Below are 13,307 nucleotides of genomic sequence, written 5' to 3'. Positions count from 1 at the left end.
ATCCTTACATTCTTAGTAACGCAAGAGGCATTATAACGCAGTGATTGGTTACTACGAGTAAGAGAAATAGCAAGACGTCACGAGGGGCGGAGCTTTTGGCGATACTGAATTTTGTCAAATAACTTGCTAGGCGTTTTTTTGTTGATGCTACAGTTCCTCTGCAGGGCCTTTAAGAGCCCTCTAATGAGCTCTTTGTGCTCCTCTGCTCGAAAATCGTAGTACCAAATCTCATCATTTAGGGCTTTGCAACTGATTTTTTTCCCCATGATCCTATGTGCCCCCCTTTTCTACCCCTGTCATGACTCCCACTTGATTTTCGCCATTAGAACATCTCAGTACCGTGGGGGGGGGGAGAGAGGGGGGGGGAGGGGGGGGGTCACATGACACTAGGTTGAGTGCCACCGATTTAAATGAGCAAAAATTGTGTTTTTTTTTTTTTTTTTCAAGCATTATATACTTATCAGCAATGAGAGGTTGATTGTGTACTAACCTTTGTCGTAGACCGCAGCGCATTCGATCACTAGTTGATTCGTACTCATTATTTCTATCTCCGACAACTGGAAATAATCCCAAAAATGACGTAATTTAGATAATAATAAGCCGAAACACATTTGAGTTTAAAAACCCATTGAAAATGAGGGAAAGGACAGCATATACTATGGGGGAAATACAAAGTACATAGCTACACACCTTCTTTCGCCGCAAATTATTATCGAACGGATGATGATTTTTTGCTCGGCTGAGGTACATGAAATCAATAGGCTTTCTGCATATTATGCCGAGGTGAACAGGGAAAAAAAGTGGAGAGAAACAACACTTTTTTCCTGTTCACCTCGGCGTAATATCCAGAAAGCCTATCGATAGAACGGATTGTAAAACTCATACACGTCATTCATGTTGCAAGGGGCCGTATAGTTGTTACAATGAAAAAATATTTTTTATTACAGTAGTGTCTCGCTTATCCAACATAAACGGGCCGTTAGAGCGTTGGATAAGTGAAAATGTCGGATAATAGGGAAGTGCTAAGAAAAGCTTATAAAACGTCAAACTATGTTATAATTTTACACATTGCGAACCTAATAAGCATGTTTCGAAACAAAACAACCGAAAAAATTAACTGAAAAAAAAATGAACTTACAGTTACAGAATATTCTGAAATTGAATACAATACTTGGAAAAAGTTCAGCCCTCTGATAATATAAAGATATTTTTGATCGTAGTCTGTGCTTTACTGATGACTGCCATTTCTTGGCTGTTAGGTCTCGCCATCTTTGCAGCATCATTATATCGATTCCTGTAACTTCTTGTTTCTCAATGCATTCAACTGCAGTTTCTAGAGAGCCTTAACTCCGTCGTTATGTGAAATTCCGAGAGGTTCAACAGTTGGTGCTTGATCTTCAATTTATTTTTCATCGCAATTGACAAGATCGACAATTTTTTCATCGGTTATTTCATACTGATCATGATCCTTCATCATAGTGTAGATGGGTGCTCCACTGTATCGCCGGAGTAACTAATTAGCTGTGGTAGAGTCGAGAGTAACATAAAACAGACGACGTTCACGCTTGAAACTTGCAGTTTTTGTTGCCGATTGATGCTTTGTTTTCGTTTTGTTCCTTTGCGGTGAGACGTCGGATAATACGAAATGTTGGATAAGCGAAGGCCGGATAAACGAGACTGTACTGTATCTTATTTACCTTTTATCTTATCTCTTTTTATTCAGACACCCTGTCTTAGAAAAACCAATTACAAAGTTGTTACCCTGTATCTTCTGAGAACAAAAAAAAAAATTCCATTGCAAAATTACAAGTGTGTGTGTGTGTGTGCAATATTCGCTTTGATATTTAAATTCAAAAAGCAGATAAAAGCTGTTCTTTCTTTCTTTTACCTTCGATTTTTTAATTCAAATATCTCAGTGAATATTCCGCTAAGAGACTTCGAATTTTTTTTTTTGGTGGGTTCAGGAGAGACAGGGCAACAACTTTCTAATTAGAAATTAGAGTACAGGGGGACTACGTAGACAATTAAATGTTGTATCTTTGTACATATACGGCATATATGTATTCTAGTAGAAGGAATGACACGTTGTCACGTTACTTGGATACTTTTTAAATTGAAATTATGTTTCTCTGTCGTCAACGACAGAACAATATATTTCGGAGGCCCTTTACATATATATATTCTATGAGACGGCTCTGCTCGTACGTTTGAAAAGTTCGGTGGCATTTGGTTCACGTTGTACACAGGCTGTCCCAAATTGTTTACACGACCGATATCTCTGCAACCCAAGGCCGTAGCGAGGCCCCCCCCCCTACCCCCGAAATGTGAGAAAATGACCGAAAAAAGGGAAAAAGATGGCCAATTCCAGGGTCGCTGAAATATATATGCTCATGTTGCTAAAGCAACACCAATCCATTCAAATTTAGCTCAGCCCTCCCCCCTCCCCAGTTCGGGCGATGGAAGATTTACCATAAACGGGATATTTTTGTTGAATGTGTGACGTATGGTTTTCATACATATCCAAATGAACATTATGTTCATTACTCGAGCAATACCACCAAACATTTTTGACTTCCGGCGTCCCTGGCCAAATCTATTATTCTATCACTTCGATCCCTCGATCGAAATGTCTGGCTCAAGGGCGTAGTCGGGGGGGGGGGACTTGGGGGTCTGGTCCCCCCCCCCCCGAAATGTGAGAAAATGACCGAAAAAAGGGAAAAAGATGGCCAAATCCATTGTTCTGTCACTTTGGTCCCCCCCCGAACGAAATTTCTGGCTACGCCCCTGGTCTGGCTACGGGCCTTCTGCAATCGTTAACTTCAGAAGCATGCTTCTAATTACAAAACAGTTTTCAAATGACGTGCTGTTAATCAAAATGTCTTTAAAAAAATAAATAGGGGAAATTAACTTTTTATGTGGAGCCCGTGCATCGTGAATAAAAAGATAAAAAATGATTGAGTTCATTCCACGTTAATGTACGGCCACTAAAAATGGCAACTTTTTGTGTTTCCAGAACAGAGTGATTTCACAAATTTATTATCTCGATAAATATTGTACTTAAAATCACGAATTTTGTTTTGCAAATGGTTTTTCAAAGCGGGATCTGCGTTTCAATAACTTGAACTTTTATCACAGGTGTGGACGGTATAAAAAGTTGATTTCTCTTGTTTTTTTTTATGCAAACGAACCCTCAAAATAAACTTCGAGATTTCAAATAATATGAAAACTTTTTTTAATTGAAAGTATGTTTCGAAAGTCAACTGTTACTGAACTGACAATTCTGCTGTACAAACAACTTGGGACATCTCCAGGACCGTAACTAGGCAGGGGCAACCGGGGCACTACCCCAGGGCCACGAGTCGAATGGGAGACCCAAAAAACAAAATTGTACTTATTTTGCATAATAACAACCACCTTCAAAAAGGGCCCGAAAGGAAAAGTCTGCCCAGGGGGGCTCCGAAATGGCACATTGCAGCCTTGTATATCCTGTATAGCTTATAGTCATATGATCTCCGCAGGGCAGTGCATATTGATGTCTCGAATAAGCAAGAATAATTAATGTCTCGGTGTGACGTACTGACCATTCTCTCCTTATCCTTGACAGCGACTTTTTCGACTTCCATCTTCTTGGCATGTTCCATCAGGGTCTTGAAGTAGCACGTTTGCTTCGTTGAAATGTCTTGACGTCTCGTGAAAGGTTTCAGCTCCTCGAAGGCGGTCTAAGAACAAATTCAAAATGAGAATCAACAAATTTGACAACCTTTATATTTGTCAAACGCCCATCAAGAATCAGCATAAATTAATGGAATTTCAATGCGAATAAAATGTATCGAAAATTTTAGAGATTCGATGTAGAGTTTGTGCTTTACAATGCTGACTAATAGATGGCGTTGCCACCTTTCTCTCTCGCTCTATTTCGTACTCTATATATAGCGGGGGGTGGCCAACTTCTTTCTGTTAGCGGGCCGCATCAGTGGTGCAACTTCGGTGTATAAGCCACTCCATTATTAATTGAATCAGTTATTAAATTAACTTCGTCACTAGAAATAAGAAGTTTGGTAATCAAGAAATCTGCTGTTGGAACCGATAGTTCAAAATAATGATCACAAATTTAATTTTTTCATTGTACTTTTACCTTGTCCGGGCCGCACAAAATCACTTCGCGGGCCAGCTGTTGCCCCCTTGTTATATAGTATTTCATAAATTGTTTGAAAAATGGAGGCAGTAGATTTTGTTTATTTGTAGGAATAAATGGCGCAGGGCCGCAAATTAGGGTACACAAAAGGGGGAAAAAAAAGAGATAGATTTATATCAGATGTGGGTCGTATTCGATTATAGTCAAAGCCTGTACCAGTCAAAACTGACAAATTAAAATTAGACCCAGGAATTTCTGTCGTCGAGCCAGGGGGTTCTTGGGTCGCACAGCCCATGTGGCAGCACGAGGCCCACGCACTTGAGTCAGGGCCGTAACAAGGATTGGGCAAGCGGGGCCTCGAGCCAAATCGGGACCAGCAAAAAAAAAAAGAAAAAAAAAAGCACGCTTATTTTGCATAATTTCATTCTTTTTAAGGCCCCCTTAAGAAAATGTCTGCCACGGGGAGCCCTAAAAAGGTACGATACGGCCCTGCTAGGAGGGGCACCAAATCCGAGTTGAAAGGGGGGATAAAAAAGCTTTGTTGTGTGTGTGAAAAAATACATGGTTGGGGGAGGGGCAAAAATAGGTTCTCTCACAGGTAGGGATATTTCTCGAGCCGCCACTGGATTCACTGACCCCTTGAAGGTGTTTGGTGAGATTTCAGGGGGGGGGGGGCGTGAGCTTGATGAGAAAATACTTAACTCATTGTTTTTACATTTCTATGTACTAAATATTATTTTGGAAAGGGGGGTCTTTGGTCTACATCTCATTGGCATAAAGGTCCCGCAGAACACAGAAAATGAAGAGCCTCAGTTTTAGGCAAACAGATGAAGGCATCATTTATAAGATAAATTAATAATCGTTTTTTTGTTTACTTATTAGTTAGAAAATGTAACATATTATAAGTTTAACCAGGCCACAGGCCGGACTTTTTCTCGATTTTTGGAACTACATACAGCTCAAGGTCCGCCCCACTTTGTAATTTTGCTTGATATGACATATGATCTCACCTTGAATAGACTGTCGACGTCGAAGCAAAGTTTGGCTGCAGCTTTGAGTTGCCTCATGATGGAGACCGTCTCGTGCCTCGATAAAATGGCCTTTTCGTTGAGTTTTAGGATGGCTAGCGAGAATCTGAACAACACTTTCGGTCCTTCCAACAAGAAACAATCCCATATCCGCAACTGGGTCTGAAACGACAACAAAATAGCAGAGAAATTCGTTAGATAACGATACATAAGACGCATAGGGTAGTACATGGCATATGTCACCCCTTCCCCATAACATGATAATTATCTTCATCCATAATTTTGGAAATACAGTCGAATCCCGTTATAACGAACACCAAAACACCAAGAGACCGGAGAAATCACTTCGTTATAATGAAATTTCGCTGTAAAGGAATTCAATTGTTCCTATGCAATATTATCTGGCGGGTTTAGAAAAGTGTTCGTTGCAACGGAATTTTCGCTATAATGGTATTTGTCACAATTTCGTCAAAACGGGATTCGACTGTATTAAAAATTCAATTAAGCTTCGTTGAAAGGAAAAAAGCCGGGATGGACAACGTGTAAATCAGAGCCGCCGACATGAAAAAAACATTGATGGGGGAGGGGGGGGGGGGCTCTGAAAGTTGCTGGTCGGCGGGACTCAACTCAAGCGCGTACGCAGGAGGGGGAAAGTACATTTTATTGTGTTTTCAGAAATTATTGGGGGGGGGGGGGAAATCCAGCTCCTTGCAAAATTTATTGGGAGGAGGGGGGGGATGAAATGGTCTCAGCCCCTGGGTTCCGGCGCCTATGGTGAAAATACTGAAACTTCTGGTCACGTGGTTACCCTAAGCCACATGTGCTCAATTCCTGTCCCACCGACCAAATGTGACCCGATAAGTCATCCGATGTGGCTCGCGATGCGCATCTAGATTACAAGATTACTTGAAGGAACTCGTGGCGCATTATCAGATCACTTAAAAGGCTCGAGACACATTTCCAGATCACTTCAGTGGCCCGCGACGCGTTTCCAGTCAAATGAAGTGAGTCACTCCTGTCCTAAAAAAAAAAGTGTACATGCCTATATCTATCAATTTTTCCATTATTGACCATAAGAGTCGTTTTCATCATAAAAAAGTAATTTCCGGTACACCATGTATGATCACCTCTAGGTGTCATGGCTCCCAACAAGGGTGGGGCTGACAGGTCTTCAGCGCCTGGGGGGGGGCCCTTGGGGGGGGGGGCCTGGACATTTCTTGTCTTTTTTTACACATTAAATTCACTATCCAAAGGTACACCTACATATGGGTACCTAATTTTTAAACGATTTTTAATGATTCTTTTTTCGAGTTAAGACCTGGTACACACGTATATCTAACTCAAATGGCCTTAGTAAAGCTATATCAATCTAAATTAATTAATTAATTAATTAATTATTCTTTTTAAAAAACATGCTGCTTAATTGACATGCAATAAACAAAAATCAATCAATAATAATAATAATTTTTTTTAGTCAGTTTTGGTTGAGGTGTGAAGAGGGTAGTGGAATCCGTGAATATTCCGGCCTGGGGGGGGGCCCCACCAAAGATCCCAGCTTAGGGATCCTGCTGCAGTATGTAGGGGCCATGTGCTTTATAACTAGCCATCTCTAGTTATAAAATACTCTTGCACAGGAATGAAAATCCGGTCCACGAAAGACGTTCCGCTCGAAAAGTATCAATACACAAAATCCAATAAATACCTTGTCGTGACGGAGCTCCCCCGTTGCAGCGGTACCGATATCGGGCTAAGTACGGATGCCTAAGTAACATAGGACTGGGTTCAGGGTCCTTAAAATCATAATAAATACCTAGCATGACCACATTTCCTTCATTAAAAACACGGAAAATTTTTTATCCACGCGGGACATTGCAAATCAGGTACATCCAAAAAAATTGTCAATAGCAAGTGAATTTGCCATTTTATTAAAAAAATAATAAAAAAATCAGTCGAGGGCAAGTAAAGTTGCCAATTATAGCCAAAAAAATTTTTCAACGCAAGTGAAGTTGTGAAAAGCAAGTAAAGTTGTCAATTGCAAACAGAAAATTTGTCAGAAGCGTGAAGGAGCCAATCACAGATCACACGGTCATCCTATGTATACAAGTTTCTGGCTTGCGAAATACCGCATATCTGGTGCGCTTACTAAAAGCGCACATTTTGACGCTCCATGGTAATGTTGAAGGAGAGGTTTCAGAATGAAATTAGCGCCTCCTCGGGTCCAACGCCCGGGGCACGAGACCCGCCTACTCCTCCCTAGATGCGGCCCTGCTTATATTACACATCCCGAGTCCTGCCTTGGATCGAGTTAAAATTTTCTCGTTTCGGAAAAATTCTCGAAACTGAAACCGATAAAAGTTGATCCTTTCCTTCCTATATCCAAAGCAAACATCTATATTTTTCAGCACATACAGCACAGTACAAGGAAAAAGTCGACAGGTGGTGGTGTTTGCGCAGGGCAAACGCGTGGCGAAAGTAGCGATACTTGTATTATATCAGCAGGCTGTCACACGATGGCCGTCCTCTCTTCCAAGCTTATATGTATTTTTTCTTTCTCTCTCTCTCTCTCTCTCTCCTCTTTGTGTCATTCCCTTTAAAATATCGAAAAATAGGAAGTAAAAGTAAGACCTTTTAGCCTTGGAGAAGTCCCTTATTTTCCAGTTTCTCCAAAAAAGAAAAAAGCTCACAGAAGGGAATATACGAGTTTAGATAAAGAAAGAGACAGGGTCCACGTGTACGTCGTGTGGCCGAAAGTAGTTCCTTTAAAAAAAAAACAAAAAAAAACTGGACCCTGCAGTGTTTGAGCTTGAAAAGCAGGTGTTACAGGTGAAGCAGATGTTCACTTTTTTATCCAGGAGAGATTTCTTATAAGTGACCTGGAGGGCGTTTCACTGAGAACTAGAAATGTCGAAGAAAGCTGCTAAGACATCTACTATGGAAGTATGTATTACAGTAAGATAAGAGAGACATTTGTGTTATCACACCTACTAAAAACACTTCCGAAATAAATATATAAATGAAAAGACGTACGTATAAAATCGTTACAAAATAGTGTTCTTAAACCGCTGTCGGTTAAAAAATTTTTGATCGATTCATATAGCCGTTACATAATTTGAAATTTAATTATTATAACATCTCTATTATTGGTTTTCAGTTTCGCCTTAGCCAATCGGCAGGTCTGCAAATTATTTTTTTCTATTTAATTTCTGCCTCCTGTCTTTAAATCAATTCACCTATTTATTCATTTTCTACGGTCCGCAAATTATTTCTCCTATTTAAGTATTTTTCGCTGTTTGTAAATTATGTTTTTCCTGTTTGTCTTTTTCTTGTCCTCAAATCGTTTCTCCCATTTGTTAATTTTTTGCCTGTCCGCAAGTTATTTCTTCAATTTATTTATCTTTTGCGAGTTCTCAATTTTTTTCTTCCATTTTTCAATTTTTTCACTTGCCCTCAAATTATTTTTCCCATTTTTTTTAAATTTTTTGCCGGTCCAGAAATTATTTCATGGTAATTAATTACAATTATTAAGAAAAAAAATTAATTAAGTATTAGAAAATTTCTATTATTGGTCTTATTTTTGTCTTCGCCAGTCGGCAGGTCTCCAAATTACTTTTCCGAGTTACATTCTGCCAGTTCTTACACTGGTGAAATAAATTAAGAGAATTTGCATATTTTATCGAATTTCATGAAAAGAACTGAACTGAATGTAAAACCACTGCTTCTAGACAAAAATACAAATCTTGTACGTAAGCGCACACGTGTGTGTAGGCGGAACCAGTACAGAAACAGGCTTTATAAGCGCGCGTAAGTTAAGACGCATTTCGTTTGTTAGCACACCTCGGCGAATTTCTTGGTGTTATTTTGCAGCAATCGGTTAATTTCAAATTGTAACAGTAAAAATGAGTAACCACCAACGTTTAGATGATGGAATGAGGTGGCGAATCGTGGGGAGGCTAGAAGCAGGCCAATCTCAAGTCCATATTTGTAGAGAGTTCAATTTAAGCGTCGTGTGTAACTTATGGAAACAGTTCCAGGATATCGGATCCATCGAGAGAAAGCCTGGGCAAGGTCGTCCAAGAGTCACGACGGCCAGAGAAGATCGCCATTTGTCGATTATAACGAAGCGTAACAGGAGTGCTACAGCTTCTCAGCTCTCTCGTGACTTGTATGCAGCCACAGGAACCCGTGTATCAAGGGTGACTGTTTTCAAAAGACTTCATGAGAGAGGGTTGTTTGCAAGAAGACCTGCTATTTGCGTCCCGCTCACTTCTACGGACAGGAGAATCCGTTTATCATGGTGCAGAGAGCATAGAGATTGGAGTATGGATCAATGGGCAACCGTTCTCTTCACTCATGAGTCCCGGTTCAGCCTAAGCACCGATTCTCGCTGTACGTTCATATGGGAGAACCAGGGACCCGCTACCTACCCTCCAATGTCCGCGAAATCGACCATTATGGCGGAGGAGGTTTAATGGTCTGGGCAGGCATCATGTTGGATGGCCGCACACCTCTCTATGTCTTTGAAAGAGGCACTGTGACTGGTGTGAGGTATAGGGATGAGGTCTTGGAGCCCTATGTTCGCCTTTTCAGGGGTGCCGTTGACCCTGAGTTCATTTCAATGGATGATAACGCGAGGCCACATACAGCTCTTCTGCTCGACGATTTTCTAGAGAGTGAGGATATTCGCCGGATGGATTGGCCAGCCAGATCTCCAGACCTTAAACCTATAGAGCATGTCTGGGACGCTCTGGGGGAGGGCAATTGCAACCCTCCGGGAACCATCCAGGGAATGAAAACAGCGTTGCTGAACGAGTGGGACCAATTGCCACAGGAAATGATAAACTGCCTTATTTCAAGTATGAAATCCGCTGCGAGATCTGTAAGAGGGGACCATACCCCCTATTAACCGATCTAGTAACCATTTTTTTTTTGTTTATTCTGCAACCGCTGTTTCATACCTTCCGACTCCAACGAGTGTTACGCACGATCATGCGTGTGTATTACAATTATTGAATGGTTATTTGTTTTGTATTGTATCAATGTATGCACATTTCATTAAAATGCACATTTCATTTCAAATTTCATTAAAATTGGTACAGTAGGTCTAGAGATAATAGACCAAGTCTGCAAATTCCCTTAATTTCTTACACTAGTGTATATATAAATCAATTCTCCTATTTATTAATTTTTTCGGATTCGCAAATTACTTCAATTTATGTGTTTTTCGCTGTCCGTAAATTATATTTATCCTATTCTACAGGCAATTTATCTTTTGCCTGTCCGCAAATTATTTCTCCTATTTATACATCTTGTCTTCAAAACGGTTTCTCCCATTTATTTATTTTTTGCTGGTCCGCAAATTATTTCTTTTATTTATTTACCTTTTCTGCCCTTTAGTTATTTCTCCCATTTGTTCATTGTTTGGTGGTCCGCAAATTATATATATATATCTTCTTTTTATTTATCTCTTTCTTTCATCTGCCCGCAAATTATTTCTATTATTTCTCTATTTTTTGCCGGTCCACAAAAATTATTTCTCCCCTTTACTTAATATTTTCCTGTGTCCTCAAATTATAATTTACCCCCAATCATTTATATTTACCGGCGCACAAATTATTTCTCGAATTTATTTATTTTTCATCGGTTCAAAAATGATTTCTCTCGTTTATTCATTTCTTGCTGGTCCTCAAGTTATTTCTCCCAGTCATTTGTTTCGCCGGTCCACAGTTGTAAAAATGGGTGGAAACAATGCTAAAAATAAAAGACAAAAATGGCAACAGGTCGAGATGCGGAACAAGGACATTATGTTCAGTAAAACTCGGTTATAACGGTGAAATTCCGAAGAATCTTCGATGTCGTTACAACCAAGTTTGACGTTTTTAAAACCTTTTAACTGTGGAAAATATAATCAAATAATCAAATAGTGAGCATGTTATTCTTTAATGTTGAATTTTCAATATTATTTTCAAGAGGAAACAAGCTCTTTTTTAAAAGTTTCTAAAAGGAACACTTTTTCAATGCATTTTTTTTTTCAAATAAATATTTAAATCAATTTCCTTTCTCGGAAAAAGAAGAGTATTACATTTAATTTATTCATTCCAAAATTTGGTTTAGCAAATAAAATTTTTTTCCAAGGAGGACTTTTTAAGAATTAATGTTAAATTATTAACAAAAACTGACAAAAAATAGTTTTTGGAATTTACTCTCATAAATATTTCTTTGAATAGTAAGTTTTTGAATTTTATGTCTTAATATCTCATAAGAGGTACAAATTATTTGATGCAATTAGAAATGGAGTAAAAATGTGAATTGGAAAATTGAATTTCGATCGATTAAAGCTATTTACATTATCTTTATAAGGAGTTTTACTTTTTTTTGAGAATTTTTATTTGGGTATATATACTGTTAAGAAAAATATAGAAGCGCAATTTTTGAAGAACTCCTCGGGAGAATAATCTCCTGCTGCCAAACTGAAAATGTCAAGATATGCTCGAAGCTTCTAGATTAATCTAGAAGGTCTCCGGATGGTGGCGCCACGAAACCGGAACTATAGAAGAATTCTAGAATTTTCGCCGTATCTGTAAAAACGGTCAGAGTTGTTTTATGCTCAATAAGAGAACTCTGATCTGGTCAGTGCCTATCTCTGCGTGTAAATTTGTAACGTCCTACAAAGTGTTCCATCCTCTGCTTGGGAGAGGATGACACTTAGTGGCACTCTCCTCAAGGACTTGTGAGAAATTATACGGAGCAATTTCCAGTTTTGCTCAAAAACATTAAGGAAATAAACACATTTTCTTCTTTCTTGATTCATATAATATGATTTTACCTTAATTTTTCCTTGCGAAATTCGAAAAAGTACGATATCGAAGAAAATATCAATTGCTAAGGATGCGGATAACGATGTATGTAGAGATGATTGTAACTTTATGAGGTCCAAAGTTTCTTTGGGCTCTTGTCGTGAGGTTCCATGTCAACGTTTATTCCAGCATCTGTGACGGACACCTTCAGTGGATTTTCTGGAGAGAGAAATATTACTATTCGTAAAAGTTAGTTTTGCGTGATTAGTGTCACCCATTCAAGGTGTCTGTCGCAGATGCAGGATGAAACGTTTTTTCCGTGTTCTCACATTCTTCGACGGAGATATAATAACACAGAAGAATAATCATGCTGTATAGTAGTAATTGCGAAAAAAAAAAAATTCTGCATCATTCACTAACAGGACTCAAAAATAGATGTGCATCACAATACAGCGATATCTCGGATAACGACGACGATTTGTTTCGGAATCACGTTCGTTAGCCGAAACACGATTTCCCACATACGTTTTTAAGTAAATTCGTTTCAGGTACAGACCAGAATTTAAAGATGAGTTTTTAAAACACCAAAGAGTGCTGTAAAAAAAATAATTATGGTCGAAGGCTTAAAATGAGCTGCTTCATAATTGGATAAATGAGAATTTACAGGAAGATGACATACTAGAGATCTTTTTATTTTACACTATATACACAACCAACTTCAGTTTCAGTCTGCTAAAGCTAGTGTTGTCATAATCCAGTCGAAATCGTAGATGTTCCCACCCATTTATGTTTTGGTCAGTTCATTTCTGTGTCTCGTACATGCAGATAAGATAAGCTCCTAGAATGTCCGGACTGTTCAGTTTGTTGCTAAGTCTTGCACTGAAAGAACGCTAGCTCTGAAAACTTAGACTCTTTTTTTCCCCCCAATGCAATTTCTATACTTTCAGAAAGAGAAGTGGGGTCATTCAAGTATCAAGCCAGCATCGATGGGGGGAGGGGGGTTTCCGATTTGCTGACTTTCGATGACGAGGGGGGTTTGGATGATGCTTACGTCATCAACCAATGAAGATATGAGACATGAAATATTCTTAATGGCATCTTATTCGGTGCGCCAAAAACGGAAAAAAACCTTTCGATAGTTATTGAGCACCTGAACTAACATTCTCCCTATTGATAAGTCCCTTTACAGAGCCGCTTTAGTGATCTCTAAATGTTTCACGGATCCTTCAAGTGCTCTGGAAATGTTTCCGGCCAGCTTAAGTGCTCTGGAACTGTGCCACGCATCACTCAAGTGATCCGTAATTATGCCACGGATCACTTAAGTAATCTGGGAATGTTCCGCGGGTAACT

At 39.2% G+C, this 13,307-nt stretch overlaps 1 protein-coding gene across 2 annotated transcripts in view; it reads right to left on the bottom strand.

The window, feature by feature from the left end:
* LOC149087721 (uncharacterized) overlaps positions 1 to 13,307 on the bottom strand; it is a 468,106-nt gene that overhangs the window by 23,870 nt on the left and 430,929 nt on the right. For both annotated transcript variants that reach the window (XM_089231605.1, XM_089231604.1), the window contains 3 exons: positions 5,146 to 5,325; positions 3,582 to 3,719; positions 491 to 557 (listed from right to left, as the gene is read on the bottom strand). In XM_089231605.1, coding sequence (XP_089087731.1) covers positions 491 to 557; positions 3,582 to 3,719; positions 5,146 to 5,325 — 385 coding nt within the window. The remainder of the gene's footprint in view (positions 1 to 490; positions 558 to 3,581; positions 3,720 to 5,145; positions 5,326 to 13,307) is intronic.

This window comes from Pholcus phalangioides, unplaced genomic scaffold (genome assembly GCF_987345545.1).
Source record: "Pholcus phalangioides strain wild (caught in Gottingen) unplaced genomic scaffold, Ppha-v1.0 ptg000004l_1, whole genome shotgun sequence".
NCBI classification, from domain to species: Eukaryota; Metazoa; Arthropoda; class Arachnida; order Araneae; family Pholcidae; genus Pholcus; species Pholcus phalangioides.
This window is presented reverse-complemented; position numbering and strand designations above follow the sequence as displayed.